Below are 27,248 nucleotides of genomic sequence, written 5' to 3' on the forward strand. Positions count from 1 at the left end.
ATCTGTAGATTACCTATAAATCTTATTAATATGCTCGAAACTGTCTCATCTATAATTTGACTTAAATAGCAGACGTAATAATAGATGATTAGACAAAACGGGATAGTTTTTCGGTTGGAAAATAGAAACCTTGGAAACGAGCGATGTTTCATACACACCAACCTAATAGAATTTGGTATTTCACGATTTAGCTTCGGAACGATCCAGGATTCCGTACAGAATTTCATTCCGGTTGATCGTAATCGTGGATGATATAAATCGAGGTGTAAGAAAACGTTCGAAGAAGCGAGCATGGCTGGATTAAACCGGTCAAAAGTTTCTTTCGACCATCCGCCGTGTCCGGTGATCCGCTAAACTTCCACCTTGCACCTCCACTCTGTACTCTGGATCAAGATTGCATCGTTGCAATTTTGTTGGATCATGGGAAGAGAAAAGTCGTCTCGGATCGTAGCTTCGTCCGCTTTATACTGTGGAAGCTCATAATATTCAAAAGTATCTCGCAATTCGTTGAGAATAAATAAAAAGAATAATAACTGACTAACCCAAGCTTATATCATACTATGTAAATCTACATAACTGTGATCAGTCCCAGAATTTATAATCGTATATGCTTTGATACTGTTTAGTGAGACGTCAATGAACCAAATCCAACTATATAGTAGTATAGTATACTAGTATTATTAGATTACTGTATTTTTTGCGTGAACCCAAAGGCGAGTTTTTCTCCACTAAAGTCTAGTCAAGAGGACCAATATGGTATCCGTAGCGGGTAAATCAAGGGTAACTGGGAAAAATTTGAGATTTATTCCCGGTGCACAGTTGTCGGTGGGTGCAAGTGGAAATCGATTAAAATCGCGGTGGACTCGTTCCAGGAGTTTTTACCCAGCAGGCCGCGCGGGTTCCGCGCAGCGTACATCGCCACTCCACACGCTCGATAGCACTATTAATTAATTCAACCGGCCAATTTTTCCCTCGGCGAATTCTTCTCCAACGTTGTTGCTGCGATGCGGTTTTCTCCCTCCCTCACTCTTCTTCTCTCTCGCGGAAGAGAGTGTAGCATCGCTCGCTTCAGCGCAAAGTACACGCCGACCCTCGCGCGTCGGTGCGCCTCGCGCGATTTTCTTTTTTCTCCTTTTTTCGTTTTCTCTCCATACGCGTCGGCCGCGCATACGCACACAGAAGAACGTGCGCGCGCGAGCACTCATGGTTACGCATTTTTGCGTACGCGAGGAAGAAGATAGAGAGAGAGAGCAGATACGCGTTTACGTATGCCACGTGTGAGGACGGGGCTCTAAATCCGACGTCGTGTGTGAGCATCGAGCGTGTTCGCGCTCGTGTGTGTACGTGTAACACGTAGGCAAGAGAGTTCCCGCGGGGCTCAATCGTTATCGCCGGGGCCTTATCTCGTCTTAAGACTTCTTTGCAAGAGCAACGCGAACGGGGCCCTTCTGCAATTATCCCCCTGTCCTCTCTCCGCCGCTCCTCGCTCCACACTCTCCCGTCTCGCTTTCACCTCTGGAGACGCTTTTGCACCGTGTACGTCCACTTCATCCTCCATCGAACTGTTCCTCTCTTTTTCTCTCTTTCTCGCCTACTCTCTCGATCGGAGAATTTGATTTTTCCGCAACGCATGCGTCGATGCTGGAGGAAGACATTTCCGTTGGTATTTGTTTAATTTCAGACGAAACGCCGCAGCTACGACACGCCGCGCCGCGCTGTATTCCGCCTCCTCCTCCTCCACCTCCTTCCGCCCAAGCCCGAGAGGCGATTTCGCGGATGCGAGACTCGCTATCGATAAGCTCGTTCATTTTTCCATGACGACGCTTTCTATGCAGCCGCAGTCTAGTCCGCCTTATTCACGTATATCCACCTTCGGGTGATGCCACTGATAAGCGTTCAGTGGTTTACAATTGCATTCTTCTTGTGGAATCGGCGGTATCTGAAGAAGTTACATCCACGTCCACGATTTTACATCTCGCCGCGGCAGCTTGATATTTCAATACGAATGGGAGGTTCGCGAGTTTTCAGTTATGCCATGCAGAGAATATGCTCGATTCAGTGTCTGACCATAGATGGTCTCGTTCTACTTGCCAACGTCGCGATTCAATGCTGATTCCGTTGCTTGCTTTTTTAAATCAATTTGAAGAAAGAGTATAAGTAACTATTGTGGGTCTTATGTTATATAGTTACACGATGAAAAAAAATATCTAATAATTGATACCATAAGTGTTTTATTTTGTATAAAAATTCGTAGTTTATTAATAACTGTATGTATAGCTAAATCTCTCGTTAGCAAACGTTTTTTTATACTTGCTGTAAAGTATATAAGCATCTAACATTTCGTCTTAACGGATAAAAGAAGAATAGATCAAATGTAGATATAAAGATCAATCAAGGAAAACCCGTATGTGGGAAAGGAATCGAAAAATCGACTCAGGTCTGGACAAAATTTGCGCGCACGTCCATTCTCGGATTATTTTCCACGTTCGGAGACGCGTTAAGAGAGCCGGAGACGATTTATTATCGGCTCGAATCCGTATTTTCGTAGCACCCCGTGTATGCGCCATGCACACGAGGGGTGCGGCAATTCTGGGCTGGTCGGCGGAGGGCCTGACAGTCACTCAATGAATTATTGGCCATAATAGCAGTGGCAGCCGAGGCTGGGCCTGTTCTCTCTCTCGTGCTCGCGCTCTCTCTCCCTTTCTCCCGCACCTCGGGCCCACGGGTCTCTCGGTTCCCGAGCCCCGTAACCCGTTGGCGTTCTCTATACACCATCGGACGATACGTATTGTTGCTGTGCACGTTCTCTCAGTAGGCCACGCTCTCCTCGCGCGCGCCTCTCGTGAAAACCGTGGAATTCCGTCATCGACCACGGAATTCCGAGCCTCTCGCTATTATTATCCCTTGGTATAGCGCGGCTGGACATCGCGTTTGTCACGAATCGTACGTGGGCGATCGGCGAGAGCCAGTACGCGGCACGATTTTCCCGATTTCTCACGGGAGATCTCAAGTGCGAAAACTTAACCGGAAAATTACACGTTCTGGACTTTCATCAGTCCCTCAAGAAAAAGATGAGGAATTCTTTTTCTTAAAGGACTTCTTTGTCACCGATTCTTTCAGGAATAAGTTCCTATTACTTTCGAGAATGAATTTTATCTCGTTTGGAATAAAATACACAGCTGGCTGTTGTATGCGACGTGCGGTTCTGGCACGAGCGACACTGATAATTGCGCGAAGATAATAATCATCATTACGACCGTTGTTATTGCCGTTATTATTATTATTATTATTTTATCATCACCGTTGCCCCCTCGGGTGTCCGCGAAGGGTAGCGGAACGAGGCTGTTGCGATGGTGATGAGGATGGTGCACGACTTGAGAGCTGGCGTTGGAGGACGAGGCGAGGTGGTTGCAAGAGGAAGACGGGTGCGGGAGCGAAAGAGACGGGAAAGGGGTAGACACCGCGGGATAAGCGAAGAGAAAGAGCAAAAGCGAGAAAGCGAGAGCAAGGTAGTCGAAGCGAGTACGGAGTAGAGGAGACTAAGAAGAAGTAGGGGGTGAAAGGGGGCAAGGGGGTAAAGGAGAGGAGTACCTACGCATTGCAGCAGACATTATGCTAATCTGCGAGCGAGGATGTATGCCCGATAAGCCGGCTGCGCCTCGATATATAAGTCCCCTTCTGCCAGCAGTGAAGCCCAGGGGCCCCACGCCCTCGATCTCACGTACATGTACATTATTGGGTCGGTGTTGGTACGTGCGTGCTTTACATTACGTTACCACGACCGTTTTCGTATCCCGACGTTATCTTCTTTTAACGAAAATCTGGAAGAGCATTTGGTTGTCTCTCGAGGGCTCCGGGATCCTCGCGACAGACTTTTCGTCTCTTTCGCCCTCTTCCGATTATCGCGCATTTCTTTTTCTTCGATTTTCATCTGTTCGAATCCTCTCTCCCTTATTAACTCTGCGTACTCTATGCTCCTCACTTAGTCTTTATTTCTTCGATATTCCTTTTTTCGTTCCTCTTATAAAGATCGCTTTTATTCCTTTCGCTGGCTTCATATTTCTTTGGTTATCGTTTGTGAGTTTGTGAAACGCATAGAGGATGAGTGAACGCGTCGGTTCGCACACGTAGGTATACTTGTTCGTTTCTATCTACGTATCGTGTGGTATGTATTCGTAAATAACGGGTGATTACGGGCGCGCGCAAGCAGAGTCGCGCGCGTGTTGTAAAGCCGTGCGCGATCGGTTCCGTTCGAGGAACGCCATCGGTGCGGTGTCTTCGATCGAGTGTCGCTTAATTTGCCAAAGATAGCTCGTTAGATATCGTTGGGAGGTCGATTTCTTCCGGAGAAGTTACAAGCTACCGTACGCTATACGCACCAGAGAGTTATACGTTCGGTAAGCGAGTCTGTGTGTTAGAGAACGTTCCACGAAACGTTTTCGAATATTTCAATACAATGGTCCATTTGCTGGAAATTAAGCGAGGGGCCCATTCCCTTAGCAATTTCTATACGGGGTGTCTCTAAAATCGTGTCACAACCGACTAATGATTTACATGTATGTAAGAGTAAATTGGAAAAGAAGAATAACATTTTTCCATTTGAGGCTTAATTTTCGAGAAAAATGAGTCTGAAACTGCGTGAGATATCTCTGTATCAACTGATGCCATCGACTCCTTCAAACTAACTTCTGCTTAGTCACGCGATTCGTTCCCTAATTGCATAAGGGTACCATTTAAATTACTAATATATGCTAGCAAATGCATATTATCAGTATAAACTGTAATTAAAAGTTCTGTTTCATTTATGATGAAAAATGACAAAGGAGATTTTAGAAAAGGACAAAGGAATAGCAGGACCCAGTTTTTTCCGACGAAAAGAGAGCCTGGATCCTGTTATTCTATCTGTCTATTCCGCTATACTTTTCAGTCGACCGCTCTCACAGGAAGTAAGATCGTGTTCTCGATTCATTGAACCTTTGAATGGTGGACGAAGATGCAGCGAAGGATGAGATAAAGCGAACATCCTAGTTTTTTCCAACGATTTTTTCTAGCTGAAACGAGATTACCTTACGCTTATGTAATTGATATTTCGTTTCGCTCCACTCTATTTTGCAGGCGAATTAAAATTAAATTAAGAATAAATTAAGAATGAACGTTGTCGGTTGCACCGTTGTAATAGTGTTATTACACGCATCGAAACTAGCGTAAAGCATGCAGGAATCCGGTCTTCGGGCACAAGATTAACCTAACTCGTCTGTCTCTGCGACTTTATCCATATTCATCCGTTTTTTATCAGTTTTATTTATTTCCTGTGTATTTATTTAGGTAAACAGTCTAAAAAAAAAAAATTAAATAATTAAAGTAATGACTGGCATTATTTTACGTTTGGTAAATCTAGTAGAGATTTTATATGTACTTGAATTTCAATTATATTTTTCAATTACGAATCTATAATTCTATGTGGAACTGAATCGTTGCAGTTAACCGGACGTTTATAAGATTATTCACGAAATCCTTTTCCAATAGAGAAATACTCGAGATAAATGTGTAAAATTGACAAGAGGGGAAAGCGGTAAGGATTAAAGAGTCCTGCCGGTGATTGTGCTCGTCGTTATCCTTAACTCCACGGGACAATTGTTCGCGGCGCGCACACGCGTTATGCTCGCGGATAACGAACGAGCGGACGACGACACGCATTCCACGAATATTTTTCATAATATTCCCCTCGCGGCGTGATGCATTCGTAAATCCAATGTAATTCTTCCGCGACAGCGAATTAAACTCGCCGCCGCCACGGAGAGATGATTCAAACTCTCTCCTTCTCTTATTACCTTGCGCCTCTTCCCCTCTGCATCCGCGCGGATTATATACCTCTTTCGGGATGGAAGAGGCATCTTGGGTGGTAATCGATAAATTTTCATAGGCTCTGCCCGAAATCGTACGATTGTGACGTGCGGTGCGCGTCGCGGCCGAGCGCCGGAACTCATTTGAATACAATGCGATTCAAATATCCGTCTTCGCGCGTTCTCTCAGCCGCGAAATTCCGTGTCCCGCTCGTCGTTTCCACTGCTCCGAGCGGCCGGCTGCCTGCCCCGGTGACATCGATGCCCCGGAAATTTGGCGCACGGGATCGCTCGATGAAGTCGCGTGGGATCGACCCTAATTGTAACATGTAGATGGCAATTGAGTAGAAATTTCTATACGAATTATTTTTACGTACACTCTGGCCTCAACATATCAGACTGACCGTAAACACATTTTCTTCACAATATTCTTCGATTAAAACGTATGAATTTACAAGATTTTTGAGATGATCTATTCAAATTTTCATAATGCGTCCAAAAGTCTCGGGGGTAGAAGAGAAACGGCGAGGTACGAAATGACCATGGCTCGCAGCGAGGGAAAGATAGAAAAAGAAAGCCAGGAAATAGAAAGAAAGAAGGAGATCCTGGCAGACGAGGTGGAGTACACGGGCATAAGGGAGAGAAAAGAGTGGTCGCCGCGCGCGGCGCACGGGAGGGGGGCCCAAATAATATTTCAAAATTAATGTCATGCGGGGCCTTCCAAAGGGGTCCGGTGGGTTCCGCACCACCTTTCTGCATAAGATAAGGACCCGTTGGCCACCGCGCGAGAGAAAGAGCAGCCTTGCCGAGGGAACGAGCCAGGCAAACGTGACCACTCTGCGGGCCTCGGCAAGTGGGGATGGATATATGTCTATGGAATGAAAGAGCCCTGAACGAGCCGGCCCCGGTCAGACGAAGAAGAGACGGACGCCGTAGAAACGAAACGAAACGCGCCGCGAAGAAGAGGAAGAAGAGGAAGAAGAGGAAAGAAAGACAGTAGGAGGTGGAGGAAAAGAGAAAATACAGAAGGAGAGAGAGCAAACAGACCACCGAGGAAACGGAGAAAGAAGCGCCAAGAGGTGGGGCGCGTCGCGAGGAGCGTGTGCAAGAGCAGAGGAGGGAAAGTGTGAGGCGAAGCGCGGTGAAGGAGACGGTAAGAATGCATGAGGAAGAATGCAAGAAGCGAGCGAGAGCATATCGGAAGGTCTCCTCAGGATGGAAGAGGACGGGAACAGCGGTGTAAAATGAAGAAGGAGAGGGAACCGCGCGAGATGAAAAGGACGAGCAGGAAGAGGCCCGCGCGAACCGTGTAAGATGGAGAATAACAGTGAGTAAGCGTGTAGGAAGGAGTGAGAAACGGAGGATGAGGACCAGGACGAGGAAGGCGACGGCGACGACGACGACCGGCTTGAAGAGAGTAGTATCCTGCGTGCAAGGTAGACTAATACCGAAAGCGTACATACCGATCAAAAGTATGGGACCGTATCTTCCTGTAAGTGCCAGGTCATTCAGACTAATTTTCGGAGATTCAGAGTTTCATACAAGTATCAGTAGAATAACTACACTATTGTCATGGTATTATTCACTTAAATCGAACTTTATGAGTTATGAACTGATTTAATCAATGAAATGGAAAAATACAAAGAATGACAAATTGCTATAAAGAACGGGGAATATAGAAATTAAACGGTATCGGATAGCCCGTGCTTTTGGGCTGCTATGTACATGGCGAACGCGTGCATGCATGTGCGCAGGGGAGTGTGGAGAGGATGACGCGCAACGACGCGACGCGACGGTGACTTAGGAACCGAGAGAGGGAAAAGAGAAGAAGAAGGCTCCAGGCCGGAGAAGAAGAGGCCCCAACGAGGGAGACAAACGAGACTCTCTCCAGAGAATCTAAACTCTCCGTGGTTAACGCGTCTCTTTGCCTGTCTTTCTATTTTTCTTTTGCTCCTCTCTCGTTGTATCACCGCTATCTTCGTTTCCCTCTTATCTCTCTCTTTCTTCCTCTGTTATTCCTGCTTCCACTCTTTCACACTTTTTGTTAGGCTTACCACGGCTACTTCTCTTTTGGTACCCCCCTCCCTTCGTCATCTTTCTTCTTGAAAATTCTTCTTTTATACTCCGGTACTTATTATTAACGTCTTCGTTTCTCACAATCCTCTCTCGCGACCGTATTCTTAATTCCGATCAATACTCAACCTCGAATTGAAGAAAGATATACGCGTACGTGCAAAACTCGATTCTCTTCTCTTTTTTATGACTATAAACCAACTAATTCCTGGTTATCCCTTAAAATCTCACTAAAGTATTTTCAATTATTTGGACACAAATAATACAAATCCAAAATACTTTATTAACGATTCGTCATGCATAACTGAACTAATAAAATAAACTAATAAAATAAACTACTAAAATGTTCATGTTTTTTAAGCATACGAATAATTACAAATACAGTCGCATTGCTTGAAAGGAGTGATTCCGAGCAATGTTTGAATTAAAGAGAAATCTCGATTTTCTTCTCGCCTTCTTCCGTTTCTTCCTTGCGCGCGATCGGCATCGGTTTTCTCTATCCCTCCTCAAGTCGTTCTTTCTTGGCGTAGTTGCATTCCTGGTACACACGAGGCACAAAAGAACGAACGAAGCAGGCATTGCAGGCCCTCGTGGCGCGGCGTGGTGCGTTTCCTTTCTCCTTTCCACCGTCGCGTCGTCGTCGTTGGTGTTTCCGACGCTAATTCACAGTGACGTCTCCGCGACGCGGACAAACCGACGCGACGCGTCGGACGGATGACTGTTGCCTTTCGGCCAGGAGAAACGATAAGCAGAACGAGCAACGAAAGCGAATTCCCTCTCTCCTCCCGGCTATCGGCACTCAGATCGCCGGAAAATCTCGCGCGGCACCACGCCACGCCGGTAATTGCACGCGCAATTAACATTCTATTAACAATCGATGGCGCCGTTCCGCGCGATTATCTTGATTAATTGCGACGGTTAATTATTTTTTACCTCGCTACCTCATTACTTGCCACGGAGTAAGAAATAACCCCTCCCCCCTCTCGATAAGTCCGCGACTCGTATCTCTTCATCTTTTTTAATATCCGTTTAAAAGAAACATCATACGGACGTCATCGTATTCGTTTCTTCTGACGCGAATCCAAGAATACGTATAAGTCATTTCAGAATTCTGAATAACGCAATTGAAACAAACGTTAAATACAAAATATATTATTGACGATTTTTATGCATAAATCATTAATATTTATTTCAATCATATCAAACAAAATTAAAATAGTTGAATTCTATCTTGTGATAGATTTGTTTGCCAAAGGAAAAGAGACGTAGAATGTGGCCGGTGATGATTAATCAATGATTTGTTAAATTCGTAGAATTTCCGAGGGAAGGAGGGGGCAGTGTTTGACGGATGGAATTGCTTCGGGAGTCCGGTAGACGTGTAGAGATTCATGTTCCTTGTTCAAGTGTTTGTCTAGGGGTCCTAAATAAATGTAAATCAACCACGGTAATCTCGGCGAGGATAGCGAGGGGAAGGAGAGAGAGAGAGAGAGAGAGAGAAGGGAGAGCTTCACGGCGGGCGACCGGATCTTTCTGCCCGATACGATGCTATGCATCATTCGATTTTACGTATAAGCGACACGTGTTCCCTCCGCGCTGGCCAGAACAGACCTCGACCTTTTCCACTATGTATATGTGTACATCAGTATCCTACCTGCTTTTTAAAACCAGAGAGGAGCCCCCGAAAAAGATTATACCCGAAGCTCCTTTCCGATGAATTCATACCAGTCATCGAACGTAACGTTCGATAAGAATAAGCGCTAAAGCTGCGTGGTATTTTTACTCCCATCCCTCGCGTCGCTTCAGATCATCGGAGTTATGCGATTTATTTAAACGCGCACTTACTCGCGATGCCAAAGAAAATGTTCGCGAATCGTTTGAAAGTAATAGCTTGTGATTGTGGACACGTGTCACCGATGTCTATTAAGAAATATCGTTTGACTTATAACCGGGTTAAGTGTTACTTGACGTAATTGGAGTGGTCGGCGTACATTCATTATCAGTGTATAACATGATATATAGTTTTGAGTTTATAGCTACACTGCCCTTTTGGACTTTGAATATAATTTTTATAATCGTAATTAAAAATAGTTCATCATGTCTTATGTCCTAGTAGATTAAGAAGTATATTTTCAATACACATATGTATGTGCATAAAAGAATAGAAAAGAAAAATTTATAGGAGCAAGTTAATTTAATATTTTCATCATGCAAGTAATAATCGGATCGTTTGTCTCATTGTGCGAACGCTCGTTCTATAACCGATTGAAAAATTCGTCTGGATAATGGGCGATTCTGTAACGGGCACGATACAACCCTGTTTACGTTCAAACCGGGCCAATTTATGAGTCACGATGACGACGGTACTTTCGAGATGGCCCCGTTAAAGGAATTCATTGTTTGCGATTGAAATTAAAAAAGAAAAAGGAAACACTGAAAGATTGTTAGCAGCTGTCGAGCTTGGATATTTTTTAATATCATATTTGTATGGAAGAAATCAGAGATGTAAAGGAGAGGATATAACGAATGAGACGTAGACTCCGAGTTAATGGACGTTCAATCGTCTGGATAATGGAAGGTGTCCGTTCGTCTACATTTCAGCGGAAATGGAAACCCGTGGATAGCAAAAAAGTATGGAGAATGAAATCGGCAGATGTTGCCAGCTGAGCATTAAATATAGCGATGGGTACTCGAATTCTTTGAAACAGGCTCGAAATCAGTATCATAAAAACTGACGATTCTTAACTGAACTGAAAATTTGCAAGTCTCGACGTTCTGAGAATAATTGTCGTAAATACTCTATCTTAAATTACGTTACATATAGCATTACATACTACGTGTTAACAATAAGATTAACTTTACATAAGTAGATTAAGTTACATGTGTTTTGCGTTTGGCATTTTGACATTTTGATGTTCCTTAAATCGTTTCATCTACATTCACTGCCAATTTATTATACTATTAAAAGAGTTGACAACCTTCCGGGGTGATAAGAATCAAAGTTAACTCCTGTTCGATGCTCGTCAAAGTTCATTCGAGAAACTCGGAAGTTCTATCAAAGATATTCGAGAACTCGAACGCTTGGGATACTCGGGACGTGGACTCGAGGCGGCGTTGAGGCCATCACTGAGAGATACAGGTCCCATTCGAGGAGTCGGTTCTCGTGGGTAAGAGCGTGAGTCGGCCCGAAAACGCTCGAACCGTATCCGACGGTCATTAGCGAGCGCGCGCTTCTGAGCCGCGAGATAAAAACCGGAGGACCAACCAAGTAGTATTTTACCAGGGACATAGTTCCCAGGAATGATCACTATGCGAAGGTCAACCGATTATGAAAAGATATGCGACCAACTTTTTCGTGGAATCATTCTTCCTTGCCTTTTTCATTGAATTCCCCAATCAGAAGTTATATTTTTTTTCACCCGCGCGATAATTTATAAATCATAAACTGACTTTTTACAAACTGTATTTTCTTATAAACCGTGTACAAATTGCAAACTATACGTTAGAGGGATCGAATTGGAAAAATCATGATTCCTTGGCCCACCCCGACTCGTATAATAATCGAGAGGAAACGCCGTAAACATATAAAGGCCGGTAAATGAATGGAATATTCCCTTATCATTGCGAATATAACAATAAAGACGTTCCGAATGGGCAGAGTCTCTTTTTTTGTAAGCGGTGAACCCGAAAGTCGGACATCATAAAAGCGTTTATACGTCGGGCATCGAGATAACTTTATTTGCCACTTACGCTCCGCATTTTAACGTACTGAATTTTTTCGTTAACTACCGTTTTGGGAATAACGCCGGGTAGCAGTGGAGCGAGCTTGTAAAGATGATCGACTCGTCTTGGGTATTTTTGGCCACCATTCACGAGTGGTGAAGGATCAAAACGAGAGAGCACACCACGGACAGTAAAACCATCCCGAAAACGCAACGAAAGCCCTTTAATGATGTCATAATTGAATAATGCTCATAATCTACCATGGATCCGGGTTTTTGCCGTTTTCTCGGGTTCGCTTTCCGCCAATTCGCTTCAAATTGAAGCAGTTACACACGCACCTAAATACATTTGGGATAAAAAGAACGACTGATGCTCCGTAAAAATGTCGATGATAGTAACCAGTGAGGATTAATTTGAAACGCGCGAATCAACAAATTGATTATTTCCGCGTCTGGCCCCCTTTTCACGCTACTCCGCAAAAACTTGCCGATAATTCTTGTCAATCTGCTTTCGTCCACCTGTTCCACACATCTCTAAGCCTCTGTTACTAATTTTAGCATACCTAAGCCCTTGACGGTAACATATGTACGTGTGTAGGTGCGAGAAAACGTTAAGTGACTCTTTTTTGACAAAGAATTTATATGTATTTAAATACAGTCTAAACTTATGATTGGTAAAGGTATGACAACTTCTATATGAAAAATATGGAAGAAATGCTAAGAAGCACTTATAGTACAAAAGAAAGGAAGCGATCACATCGGTAGGATTTCGTAAAGGATTTTATCTTCTCTTGCTATCTTATATAGACGTAACAATCCCGAACACTTTAACATCGATATTATACTTTTTCTAAATGTAACCGTGAGATCCCGCGCTCTCGGACCACAATAATAATATACTTATATATGCGAGGTGGCCAAGTGGTGTATAAGATCAGGCGGGGGACGATCCCCATTGAAATATTACTCTTGTTAGTCCTCTGGAAATGTCACCGTAGAATACGCGCAGCAGGAACCAATGCCGACCTCGAGATTCGTCTATTGAAATCACCGGTCGCACAAAAAGGACGAAATTCCAGAACCGCATACCGTTTCTCCTATGGGATGATCGTACCCATGTGCCCCGTGGGGATATCTTCTCGATCTCCTCTCCAACGATCTCTCCTTTCTCTCCTTTTCTTTCGCTTGCCTCGCGACCATCATCGATTCTCTTTTCCATCGTGGTGGCTTGGGATCCTTTCAAAGGACACGCTTCCTCTCCTGGCCACCGCCTTCGAAAAATGCGCACGGGTACTACAAACCCCGGGCGCGGGCATTGTTGTTCCCGGTAATCTCTACCTGCTTTTCCGATGTCACGAGCGTTTCAAGGACATTTGACACGAGCGCTCTCGAAAACCAGGTATTCCTCGGCGCATAATTTTTGTTCCGGGATGTCCTTCTTTATGTCCACTGCCGCGCGGATTCTGATCACCGATTTCAGTTTTATTATCCGCCTCTGGGACTTAACGAGCGCCCTTTGTCCCCGAAGTTCACCCGGATCATTGTATTCACGGCCTGGCTTAACGTTTATTCCGATGCGCGCTCTTAACAGGAATGCAAAATGAAATTAAAAACAATCTGGTTGCAATGAGGAAGCCTGAGCGCAGCTCTTTTTTAATCGATTTACAGTCGGTCCTCGAAAAGTCCCTGCGTGCAGGACCCGAGATCGATACCACACCGACTTTCGTTCGAATGTGCAAGCTCATCCAGGATCATATCTCTTGAAATATCGTTCGGCGTGGCTTTGGTGGAAGTGGGAGCATACGCGCGCGCGCGGGCGAGCGGAACGAAGCTTAAACCTTCCTCGTTAGGTAACGCGCCTCTCTTTCTACATTCCTTTCTCCTTCTACACTAGTGACCGTCCACCTTTAAATTGTCTCGTTCCTGCTACGATTAATTTTTCTCCTTCTACTGTTTATTCTCTTTGCTGCCCCCTCCTTTTATTTTTCACTTCGGAAATGATTATCTTTTAACTGCTTGTCCTTGTATAATGATGCGTACAAGTATATTGATCAAATGAATATAATACATGAATGTCTATAGTAGGACATTTGACACGAGCGCTCTCGAAAACCAGGTATTCCTCGGCGCATAATTTTTGTTCCGGGATGTCCTTCTTTATGTCCACTGCCGCGCGGATTCTGATCACCGATTTCAGTTTTATTATCCGCCTCTGGGACTTAACGAGCGCCCTTTGTCCCCGAAGTTCACCCGGATCATTGTATTCACGGCCTGGCTTAACGTTTATTCCGATGCGCGCTCTTAACAGGAATGCAAAATGAAATTAAAAACAATCTGGTTGCAATGAGGAAGCCTGAGCGCAGCTCTTTTTTAATCGATTTACAGTCGGTCCTCGAAAAGTCCCTGCGTGCAGGACCCGAGATCGATACCACACCGACTTTCGTTCGAATGTGCAAGCTCATCCAGGATCATATCTCTTGAAATATCGTTCGGCGTGGCTTTGGTGGAAGTGGGAGCATACGCGCGCGCGCGGGCGAGCGGAACGAAGCTTAAACCTTCCTCGTTAGGTAACGCGCCTCTCTTTCTACATTCCTTTCTCCTTCTACACTAGTGACCGTCCACCTTTAAATTGTCTCGTTCCTGCTACGATTAATTTTTCTCCTTCTACTGTTTATTCTCTTTGCTGCCCCCTCCTTTTATTTTTCACTTCGGAAATGATTATCTTTTAACTGCTTGTCCTTGTATAATGATGCGTACAAGTATATTGATCAAATGAATATAATACATGAATGTCTATAGTATGGTTGGTAACAGCTACATATACGTGTGTAACTTGAAATTCCATCAACTGCGTGAGTTACTTTAATTCGTACATCTCTCTGCCTCTATATTGCCTGAAAATTCCTTTTTTTCTCTCCTTCACTACGAGTAAAGATAATGTTGCTCTAAAAGAAGAAAAAACGAAGCGAAAGCAATGGTAGAAAAAATTGAAACGAAGAAATTCTGGTCGCGGCAAGGGGTTCCGCAATTCCTAACGCCCACAGATTTGACTTCTCTCCCTCTTCCGATGTCGTTTCGTTCCGATTCTTCGCGCTTCGCGCCTTCTAAAGAAGACGTTGAAAAATGAACAGGATGACGATTGTGATTACGTCGGGACGGAACAACGGCGAACGGAACGAAGCGAGAGGGAGACGGCAGGGAGGAGGAAGAGATGATGATGATGATGAGCAAGTAGAAGATTAGCGTAGCATTAAAGGTGCCATCCCCGGCTTCCTTTATTTCGTGCCCCGTGAAGATCGACCGACCGGAATGAACGCGACGAACTTTATAAATGCATCCTTGTAAATCATTCTCCCCTCCCGTCTCGATCCGCCCTCCCCCTAACCCTAATAACGATGGAAATTTTTAAATCCGAAAATTTATTTTGGCACGAAGTGAAGTAACTGGCCATGTATCAGTAATTTGATTCATGTATTCCGTATAAATAATCTTTTGTTATACATGTTCATTCAAGATGCAGTATTCGAAGTTAAATATGTGAGAACGAAATAGTGTAAAGAAGAATAGTTGCATAAATAACCATTAAGTCTTGTTGACTAATTAAAATACAGAACATATTTCGATTATGATATTCTCGTACGTACCGCGCATATAACACACAATTGCAGAATGTTTACTATATTTCATTTGTGAATCACGCTTCAATTATGAACACATTCATCGCTAAAGTACTTTCACACGGCTATTCATTACTAGGCCATGTTACCAGTATCGCAAAAACCGCGGTTATCGTTTATTAAAGCTAATAAACATCGGCATTTATCATTCTTCTATTTGCGGTTCTTGTTCCGCGGTACGAGGCGGCGTATCGTTTACTTACGCCTGTCGAGGTGAAACTGCACACTCTCTCTCTCTCTCCTATGACCGATTATTAGCTAATTAATTATTCGATTCGCGAGACTACGATCCACACTCTTCATTGAAGACAGGAGACTGTTTAAGTTAATGCATAAAATCTCATTCTTGAAGGTAGTATTGAATGTTCCAAACAGTAGGTAATGCGTGTGTCACAAAACCTTGATAAGATTCTTCAATTGCAATTTCTAAAGCAACAATAATTCAGATAGTATCTTATAATTGTTAATAATTATTATTGATAATAAAATTTTTTGATCGTCTTTCAATGATCAGTACGTTTCTCTTATATTTAGACTGCGACTTTTTTGCAAATTAGAACTTTTGAGATATTAATTTAAGAAATAAAATCTAAATTGTGTTTTTACCCTTTAAAAATAATGAACTTGCTTATGCATACATATAACATGTATTTTTGTGTATTCTATGTATTCTTTATATTCTTTGTGCATGAAATTGTTATATAAATGCATAAAGTGTGCAGCCTATTTATAATGAAAATTCGAGGAAGTGTTTTAATTGTAAGACATTACGATCGGGAGTGTTCGTGTCCTGTACGGGAAAGCTACTCGAAAGGGGAAAGGTCCGCGTTAATACCCTGCTTGCTCATCATCATTATTTTCTGCGCTCTTTTTTGCACCCGCTCACCATTGAACCTTTACCGTTGCAACAAAGTCTAGTCGGTAGTCGAGGCGAAAAAAAAGGTCCGTTACATGAAAACCGGCGATCGAACGTTGCCTTCGCCGTGCGTTCTATGGTTAACAACGGTATCCCGCGACCATTTCACGGCGTTTCCAAGGGTCCCCATGGGAATAATCACGATCGCCTGATTCGCCCGGTTTTACGTAATACACGTACCAATCACGTGTAGTGATAATCCAAACGGTAATTGAAGAAGTCTTTTAGCAAACTGAGAATATCAGACGATTACCGGTTAAGATAAACTTCGGGTAATGTGTATCTATGCATATGTAGAATGGGAGGCTGCATGATTGAATGGGCAATATAAAAAATGGAAATGCATCGCGATCTGAAGCTGTAAGTACATAAACCGTAAACAGGTGAAATTACCAAGATTATATCTGAATAATTAACTGGTTTGGGAAGCGGAATAACGAGGTAGAAATTCCAACGTCACCTCAAGGCTATTTCCGTCTTGGCGAATACGTACTCGCACGCGAATTCAAAGGGCCACCGATTTCTCGAGAGAGTTGCACGTAATTTCTTTTATCCTCTCATTGGCTATCGATAAGCTAATCATGTAAATTCATAGTGGAATTATCGGTGGCCTCCATCTCTCTTTCGAGCAAATTAATTTGAACGATAATCGTGCTATCTAACGGAGATCGCGTCTCGCTTCATCGTGAATAGTCACGTGTTCTCTCGTTGATACGCGCTTATTCATGGTTAATTTCTTTAAAGAGTTTTGAGAGGTCTCAACCCGGAAATCGAACGAACAGAAAGTTAAGTGGCTCAGAATTTGCCGTTTCGAATCCTTTATCTAGCACAATGAAGACACAAATGAATAAAGATGTCCCATAACAGCTCACGTCAGTACGTACATTATAAGAACATTTAATTGAAACTGCTTGACGTCTATATAACATTTCTTTCTTATTTTAAATTACAAAGTAAGCTGACACTGTTTGGCAGGATAAAAACGAAACACCTTGTGCAGTCTCAATGATGATCACACAAATGAATGATGCATTCTTTTTAATTAATCGTGTTTTTATCAACTCTTATTAAATGGATCGCGCGTTTAGTGTATAGGTCGCTCTACATATATTTGTCTAACGTGGCAAAAGAGGGAGGAGGAGAAAGAAGAAAATAGAAAAAAGAGCGAAGGAAACATTACGCCTACATTTCGCACGAGCTCCCCGGGTCCCACCCATTGGAGAGTGCGAGCCTGGTGTGTGTGGGTTTTGCCTGTTCCACGCGCGCGCGCGCAGCCATACATCAAGATCACGTTAAAGCCACTTTCTTAAATCAAACGGCGCGGTGGCGGCAGCGGCGTGCCACTTACTTTATTTACCCGTGTTTCACCCGTTTTGTCGCCCGTTCGCGATTATCGTATCACTATTCGAAATCGAAACCTCGGCGAACTTTCGTCAGGATGCGATTTTTATCATGTCTAACGAGTCTATCAGAGAAACCTCGTTTACTGAAACTTTGCTCGATTGCCTAGAAATGTTGAAACATCGTTGTCAAAGTTAGTATATAGAGCAAAGAAACTTTTTAACAAAATGAACATGATGAATCTATGTAGAAAAATTCAGATTTATTCTACTAATGATTACGAGCAAAATTTGATTTATCCTTAGGTTTAATTGTAATTATCTATATATCCTATTTATCGTGTCGAACGCGGATACTTCCGCGAGCTTTCGTTAACAATAAAGCGCGCAACATGATTTTCCCTTGGTTTTGACGTCTCTATCACGGGCACGCCTCGGCATCTGTTAACCGGCGCTACTATTATTATCCCTTGAAACTTTCTATTATTGGATACGAACGATATTTCATTCTAAAGACGGATAGAAGTGGAAAGTCTCGATTAACGAGCTGGTCGAAGCCAGGGACGTTGGTTGATTTAAGGGGTTCGAAACAGATCGAGATCGATGATAAATTCGAAAAAATTTTGAGTTGAAAATACATGTCACGTAGATACACTTGACTGGCGACGAAGGGAACATAAAAATCGTGAGATACCTAAATACTTAGCCAGTGTGTTTGATGGCTAATTTAACCAGGAACTTTATTATTTAACATTAATTGTTCTCGTCGGTGTTTTAACACATGCGTCCTGTCGTGTAATTATTACGGCACCCGCGTTAATAACACCTGTATTACACAGATTATACAAGTTACCAAAGCCGAGGGTTTTAATATCGGTAATTAAGTGCGTTAACATCGCGATCCTAACGAAGGAAATTGAATAATGCTCGTGTTCGCGCGGGAGCGCACGCTGCCTGCGAACGATCGAACTTTTTAACTTCTTTTCCTTTTTATCTCACTGGAGGGAGAAACATTCTCGCGCAGTGTACACAGAGAAACACACGGGGGTGTTAATGAAATTGGTCAACAAGAGGTGATCGTGAACGAACGACCCGGACGACACAGTCGACTTAGCGTATCCTGCCCAATAGACGGACCACAGTTAACAACGGGTGGTCGGTCTGTTAATTTTTACCTTGGAAACTTTAAACAAGGGTTCCCCGGCAAGGGGAATTGGATTCTAAATTCTCCGAAGAATTTGTAATATCGTTTTCAAAATGATTTACATGGTATCCTACAGGTCTGATCAGTAAAATTCAATTTCTGTTATCAAATTGCGCTCTACCTTTTGTAACAGTGTATGAAACATTTGATCAATTGCGTGAGTCATTACACGTGCGCGTGCACGCATACACGCGCGATCGCACGTAACCCGTAGCGAAAATGATCAGGCAAAAGCGAAAGGACGAAAGGAAGAACGATGGGACGGCTAGAAAGAGGCCGAAGTCCTCCGTCGGAGTGGGAGAGAATAAACGACAAGATGAACCGCGTGCCAGGAAATCAAGTTGGATTCGAGTCGGGGTTTGACTACCTTCGCTGCCGGAGGTTCAGAACTCGAGAAAAACTTGATCTCGAGTGAACGCATACAAACAACTGGACGTAGGTAAAAGTCTACCCCCGGTGCGACTGCCGCTGCTTCATTTCTGAAGATTCTCCTCTCCCACCCTCGGCTGCTCTCTCCTCGTTTCTCCCTCTCTCTTTCTTTCTTACTACTCATTCGCCTCTCCTACTCCGCGGTCCGGGGCTTCTTCCTATCTTTCGTTTCTTCCGTCTGTCCCCCATCTTCGTCGTTTCATTTTGGGCCCCTCTCTACCTTTATCGCTCGCTGTGGGATCTGTGACTCTTCGGGAACCGACTGCAGTTCGAACGTTTTTGTCCCTTGGACCCTTTCTGTTCGTCCATCGGTACGCTTTATCCTTCCTCTCTATTTTCATCTTTCTCTCCTGCCATTTCCCTTTCTTCGAGCGCCTCTCCGCCGGTTTCTCTCTGTGCGGACCGCGCGCGCACCCCCTTCGCGGTACCCTTTTTCTTCGTTTCGGCCATCGACCGAAGTATCACCGGCTTTTTGCAAACCCGGGGGGATGAAAGCCCAAGGATATGTTCGTAGCCGAGGTTGCCTCGGATCGCCCGGCATTTTTGTTAAACCTTACCACGCCTAGTCAATTAGAACATTCCGCAACCGGTGTAATTGCATTAGGTCCACCTATACAAAATTGTTCGAATATCTACTCTTCCGGTGAACCGAGGAGACAATCGATACGGTGAATCGTGCAATTAACTAAATGTACACACCCGTAAGTATTTCTAATCAATAACAATAGGTATAGAAATACAGAATTATCCTGGAGAAAAAAAATAAAATGAAGTTTAGAAATATCATGCTAAGAAACTCTAAAAATTCCACCCTTAATTCTCGATGAAAAATGTCCTATCTATCGATGGATGGTCTCCTTTTTTCTTCTCCAAGAGAAGATTGGAAATTCCTTAAAGGAAAGCGGTTTCGCGCAGTCACGACCGTGTTTCGTCTTTCCACGCTTGTATTCTGGTTGATTGCGAGGGCTTAATAGTCGCCGGCAAAGAATCGAACGTATATAAGTCGATATCGATTTCTCCTACCGTCCCTGTTCGATCCGATCTGTTCTTTAAGACGCTATTACCAGTCGCGCTCCCCGCACCCCCTTTACTTTATTGTCTCTAGCGGTGCTCTCATCTGCCGGATTATTCCCTGCGACTCTCCATCGTTAACCCTAATTACGTTCGGATCACTCCCTTACGTAACGGAATTCCCAAGCAGACGAATTATCGTGCCTACCGTGTTGTAAGACGAGGAGCCATGGTACGTGTAACGCGTCCTAACGCCGGATTAATAAATCTATTCAGTCGGTGATAAACGAGCCTCCCGGATAAGCCGCGGTCGCCGATTCTATTTTTCATGATCATTCTCTCTGTTCTTTTTCAATGTTCGTAATATTTAATTTCAATATCTAGTTTTTCTATTTATTGTGAAAGAAGTATAGACAGACAAATTGAGATTTAACGAAAAATGATATCACTTTGATAATAATCTAACACATCTATTATACGTATTTCCAATCCTTTTCCTAATATGTATCGAAGTTGTGCAAAGGAACTGGAATTTTTTCATTTGCCGTGAGATACACGGCGCGCCAGCGTACGAAAAAAAAAAGGACAAAGCTAGAAATCATCGCGGGGTCCCCTGGTGGTATCTCCGCGCGCGTGCAGACCGTTGGGTTAAAGAGAGAAATAACGGAGGGGAACACTCTGCTCTACAAAAAGCGGCGAATGACTTTCAGAACGCAGCCGCGGATCATTAATATCACCGGGACGATCAATCAAAGGATGGCGAACTTACTTTGGTGGACGTCGTACTGGGCCTGGTACCACCAACACCGATGGCGTACAGCTCAACCTCGTACCACTGGATCCCGGTCTCCCTGTCCAGTGCCGCGGCCGTCGATAACACGCCCGTCCTCGCGTCGACGTCGAACAATCTGTCGACCTGGGCACCGCTGCTACCACTGGTCACGTTCGTCACGTAATACTCGACATCGGTGTTCGATCTACGACTACGGGCGCTCACTCGCAAAATACTCGTACCGATCGGCTCGTTCTCATACACGCTGCCCTCGATCTGCCCGCGGTGGTCCCATATCGGTTGGTCGTCGCCGTCCTCGCCCGGCACTATCAGTGTCAAATACGCTTCGGTCGATCTGCGCTCCGCTTGGACCGCCTCGTCTGTCGCGCGGATCCCGACCTGATACTTGGACACGCGATCTAAATTGTTCTTCATAGTTCGGGGTAGTTTCATGGTCAGATGACCCGTGTTTCGGTGGATTCGAAACATATCCGGGTAATTGACTCCCGATCTGAGCAGCTCGTAGGTGACCAGACCGTTGGTGCTGGAATCTAAATCTCTGGCGACCAACTGAGTCACCGCGATCTCCTTTTGAAACTGGTAGTTCCCTTTCAGGGGTAGCACCACAGCCGACATGCTGACGAAAATCGGCGCGTTGTCGTTGATATCTTCCACTATGACGATCACTAATTTTTCAGCGGATAGTCTTGCGCTGGGTGGTTGAGCGCTATCGGTAGCCACGACTACCAACTTGTAAGTGTCCACTTCCTCGCGATCAATGGGTAAAAGCGTGTGTATCACCCCTGTAGTAGGATTTATACCGAATCTACGCACTTGATCCTCGGGATCTTGACTAGCGATGGAGTAGGTAACTACGCCGTTCTCGTTCGAGTCGGGATCCTCCGCGGTTATGGTTACTATCGGCGTGTGCACCAGGATGCCTTCCCTGATCTGTCTGGCGATCGCCGTGTTCGGGAACACGGGTGGATTGTCGTTGGCGTCGATTACCTCGACGACCAGTGTCGTCACCGAGCTCAACCTCGGGTGTCCACCGTCGCTGCAGCTCACATTCAACGTGTACTTATCCAATTCCTCGTAATCCAACGGCTTCCTCAGGTACAGAGTACCCGTCAAAGGGTCGATGTAAAAGGTGTCTCGCCTGTTACCCGCAGATATCGCAAAAGCTAGCTCGCTGTTCGGACCCAGATCGTTATCTGTTGCTTTAAACCGGAGCAGTTCCGTGTTCGTCGGTGTCGTTTCGAGTACGGCGATCCTAGACTTATTATCTATGAATCTGGGCACATTATCATTCTCGTCGAGCACCTCGATGTGAACGGTGGTGCTCGAGGACAAGCGCGTTTCCAATCCGGCGTCGTGGGCTACGACTGTTAACACGTACATGTCGGAAGTCTCACGGTCCAATGACTTCAGTAACGAAATCTGTCCTGTTGCCTCGTCTATAGCAAAATGACCCTGCTGATTTCCATCTTCCAGGGAGTAGAACACATCACCGTTCAAGCCCTCGTCGGCGTCCGTGGTGTATACTCTCAATAATTGCGTCCCGGTAGCCGCACCCTCATTAACTTGCACCCTGTATGGCAATCTTTGAAATTGAGGGATATTGTCGTTCACGTCGGTGATGTAGACGATGACCTTGACCCGATCGCGAAGACGATTCACGCCGTTGTCGGTCACAGTCGCCTCCAGCGTGATGTAACTGCTACCGGTGTTGGTCACCAGTAATTCCCTGTCGAACACGCGAAGAGACTTGATGAAACCGTTCCTAGGGTCGACGATGAAATCCTGTTGACTGGTGGGAAGAGAGAACATGAGATCTGCGTTGCGACCCACGTCCCGGTCAGTGGCCAACAACTTCCCGACGAACGTATCCGGCGGTTCGTTTTCGCGTAGGTGGAAGATGAAGCTCGAATTGGTGAACTCGGGCGCGTTGTCGTTTTCGTCGATTATGTGAACGACCACGGGCACTACCGAGCTTCTGGACGGACTGCCTTGATCGGTGGCTGTTACCTCGAGCGCGTAGTAGTCCTGTTCCTCGCGATCAAGAACGTTCTTCACGTACAGCTGACCGTCTGGGAATATCCCAAAACGACCTTCCGTATTTCCATCGGTGACGCTGTACAATACTCGGCCGTTGGCACCGAGATCGACGTCCGTAGCGGTCAACGAGAAGAATCTATCGTTGACAGGCGTCGATTCCAGTAGAGACGTCTCGTAACTGGTCAACTTGAACACCGGCGTATGATCGTTAACGTCTTCGATAGTGACCCTGACTTGATGCTGGGCGGACAACGGTTGACTCCCGGAATCCGTCGCGGTTACTTCCAAGTGAAGAATCGTGCCTGGGGCCGCTCTTATCGGCTTGTCTAAATAAATGATCCCCGAGTTCTCGGCGACCCTGAATTGTCCACCAGGATTGTGCGTCAACGAGTACGTTATCCTGGCGTTCGCGCTAGCGTCACGATCTCTCGCACGAGCCAAACAAACTTCTTGTCCAACGGCCGCGTTTTCCTTCAAGAACACCTCATCTCCGATCTCACCCTTGGGGAATTTCGGTGGGTTGTCATTCACGTCTAGCACAGTGATGTTCACAGACGTTTGACTGTAAGCGAGACCGGCCCTGGCCGATAACTGCAGACTATAATAAGCAACCTGTTCCCGGTCCAAACATCCGGAAGTAGTGATCGCTCCTGTATTCTCGTCTATTTTGAAGTCGCCCTTCGGGTCACCGTACACGATAGCATACGAGATCTTCGAATTACTGTATTGCGTCACTTGAACTGTGCCCACGTCCTTGCCGAACACGTTCGACATCGTCCCGCATTCCCCTCTGTCTTCGGCGATTTTGAACTCGTAACCGTTGTATGTGTCGAATTCCAAATCTTCAAGATAATCGTCGCGGATAATTTCCACGACGGCGTTCCGGCTGGTCATTCGGTCTCCGGTGTCCTTCGCGGACACGTTCAACTCGTAGAGGGTCTTGTGCGCAGCTATGAGCGAGCCTTGAAGAGTGATCTCGCCGGTTCTCTCGTCCACCGCGAACAGCCCCTCGCCACCGGATTCCAAGGAATACCTTATCTGAGCGTTTTCCCTGGCATCGGCGTCGGTCGCCGTTACTTTGCCCACGGAAGTTCCTGGCGGCGTGTCCGCGGGTATCGACATTAGATATCGCCATGGATAAAAAACCGGAGAATTGTCGTTCACATCCTCCAAGGTCAATATCACGGTCGCTGTAGACGATTGAGGCGGCGTACCTTGGTCCTTGGCGATCACCAAGATACGATATTCGGCAGTGGTCTCTCTGTCGAGTCCAACTTTGGTCGTCAATTGTCCGGTTAGACCGTCCAACGCGAAAGTCTTCGGATAATCTCTGGAGACGCTCGAGTGAAAACTATATGCTACGCTACCGTTGGTCCCTTGATCGTTATCCACCGCAGTTAAGGTAGCCACCAGACTCTGAGGAGGCGTGTTCTCCGATAAAACGACTTCGACGATATTCTGGGAGAATCTAGGCGCCTCGTCGTTCTCATCCAGTATCGTCACTTTCAAATGTGTAGAGGCATACTTCGGATTGGGACCACCGTCCCTGGCTGACACGTGTAATTCTATGCTGCCCTGTACCTCTCTGTCCAAGGTTGCCACCGTGGTCACGAGACCGGTGTCCTGATCGATAGCGAACCATCCCTGCTCGTTTCCCGAATCGAAATCGTAATAGATCCTCGCGTTTAATCCGGAATCAGCGTCCGTGGCCGAGATACTCGCTACGAAGCTTCCGGTCGGCGAAAGTTCCGAGAGCACCGCGGAGTACTCGCTCTGCTGGAAGACCGGTTCGTGGTCGTTGACGTCGTTCACGTGGATCACGAGGTAGGCGGTCGCGGATCGCGGCGGTGTACCTTTATCGGTCGCGACCACGGTCAGGTTGTACTTCGGTATCTCCTCCCGGTCCAATCGGCCGTTCACGCGTACGATGTCGAAGCTCGGAGTGTTGTCCAGCCGGAAGTGACCGAGCTCGTTGCCGGCACGAATTTCCACGGTGGTCTCTCCGTTGAGACCCTCGTCCTTGTCGATCACAGCCACCGCGGCGACGATCGAGTCTTTTGCGGCGTTCTCGTCGACGGTCGCGAACCCCGGCGTCGAGGGGAAATAGCTGAACTTTATTTCAGGATCGTGATCGTTCGCGTCCAATAGATTCACCGTTACGTAGGTCCGGCCGTCCTGCCTCGGAGAACCGTGATCGCGGGCGAACACCGTTATCACGCAACTCTTCGGGCAACCGTCGCCTAACCGTGCCTGCGCGATCGTGCAACTCTGTTGAGGACAATCCAATGGTTCCACGGTCGTGATGGTACCAGTTTCCGGATCTATAGTGAACTGTCTCTCCGAGTCCGGTAGATAATACGTCAGCTTCGAATTGTCCTCGGAATCTTTGTCCGTAGCGTGGACGGTTAACACTTTTGTCCCGACCGGCGCGCTCTCGTTCAAAGCGACCACGTAATCGCTCTGTTGAAAGATCGGCGGATTGTCGTTCACGTCTAACACGGTAACGTTCACCAATAAGTAGCCTAATCTCGGCGGTCGACCTCTGTCCCTCGCGCACACGTTCAAAGAATAAAACTCGACCTGTTCCCGGTCTAACTTGCCTGTAGTCTCCAAATGTAGATAGGAAGTCTCACCAGTAGGGTTGCCTGTCACCTCCAAGCGAAACTTTCCGTCCGTGTTTCCATCCACGATGAAATAATCGTCCACGACACCGTTCTCCAACGTATCCTTATCGGTGGCGGCATCCAGCAACAATTTTGTTCCAACCACAGCAGATTCGGAAAAACTGACGGCTATGCTCGACTCCGGGAACTCCGGATCGTTATCGTTGATATCCAACACGAGGATCCGCACCTCGATGGGATACGTTGGCTGACTCGACAACACGACCAAATCGAATCTATCACTGGTCAACGCTTCTCTGTCGAGAATCTTAGCCGTACGAATCTTGCCAGTTTCCGGATCGAGCACAAATTCTTGCGGTGGCTCGTTGAACCTGTAAGTGAACCCAGGCTTCACCGGTATTACACCAACCAGCGTTCCCTTCTGCTCGCCCTCCCTGACCTCCAGCTGAACCCTGGTGTCGACCGCTCTGCTTTGCATTGCGAGACCCATCGTGGTGCTGTCCTGCGGCAGCATCGGCGACCTTCGCGGCACCAGCCGCATCACCCTTTGAGGTAGGTTGCGGGAGAAATAGTCGGACGCGTGCCTCTCCTCGCCGCCATTTTGGTCCACTGACATCAGTCCTAGGACCAGGGCCAGGACCATCGATCCTCGGATGATCATCTCTTCTTCTGTCCCTTCTTGCGCGCCCCAAACTCTTCACGACGATTCGACGACATAAAATTCTCCACGCCTACAGTCTACACTACCTCTCGTTCTTCTTCCTCATCGTCACCGCCAATTTCATCTTTCTTGCGCGTGATTCACATAACCATTCGCACATCGGACATGATGACAATAAAACATTGGTTTACCACGAACAATCGTTGTTGCAACGATCAACAAATTTCATGATTCCAATATTCCTCCTTATTAAATTATTCGTACTATAGAAGTAAGGAATTCAGCGTGATGAACCGTTGTTAGCACGCTTAAGGTATTCCATGGCATTGACAAAGGCGAAGCTTTTTAATGATTTATTACGTTGGATTACTCGGTAGGATTGGTTAACGAATTCCACGATTTCGATGCCTCTCTTTTTACCACTGACGCTTTTTTCGGCTCGAATCTGCGTTCGACTTCGGGCCTCGACTCGAAATCGGATTAAGGATGCCTCGAAGGTGTGGGCGTTTTCTTTTTTATTCGGTGTTTTTTACTCGTTGCCGCAGAAAGTCAAGTGAACACACGAGAGTCGAGAGAGCCGACAGAGGGGGCACTGACCTGCGCCGAGCCGCGCCTCGCGAAACGCGTCCGCAAATGCTGCTCCTCTCCAGGATGCTCTTTCACCTTCCTATGATCTCCCCGGTTCTTCCTCAAAAAAATGAGGGTTCAAGGGAAACAGTAAACACGCGTCGAAGACTGAACTATCGTTGGTTTTCGCGCGTTTCCACGCTCCTTCCGTGTTGCACGAAACGCGACGTTAATCAATTCCTCTCGACGCTTCCTCTTCCACCATGCAACAGGTTTTTGCTTTCAACGAGACACTACCTCTGAGGGAATTCCAATTGGAATGCGACACAATAAATATCGAATCACTTCGACGCC

The 27,248-nt window shown here is 45.8% G+C and overlaps 1 protein-coding gene across 1 annotated transcript in view; it reads right to left on the reverse strand.

Annotated features, from left to right (window-relative positions):
* Positions 1–26,327, reverse strand: part of ft (cadherin-related tumor suppressor fat) — a 70,573-nt gene extending 44,246 nt beyond the window's left edge. The window contains exon 1 of the mRNA XM_018020276.2: positions 20,982–26,327. Within this exon, the coding sequence (XP_017875765.1) occupies positions 20,982–26,327 (5,346 nt within the window). The remainder of the gene's footprint in view (positions 1–20,981) is intronic.
* Between the last annotated feature and the right edge of the window lie 921 nt (positions 26,328–27,248).

Source organism: Ceratina calcarata, unplaced genomic scaffold (assembly GCF_001652005.2).
Source record: "Ceratina calcarata isolate Rehan_Ccalc_2016 unplaced genomic scaffold, ASM165200v1 scaffold221.2, whole genome shotgun sequence".
Taxonomy (NCBI): Eukaryota; Metazoa; Arthropoda; class Insecta; order Hymenoptera; family Apidae; genus Ceratina; species Ceratina calcarata.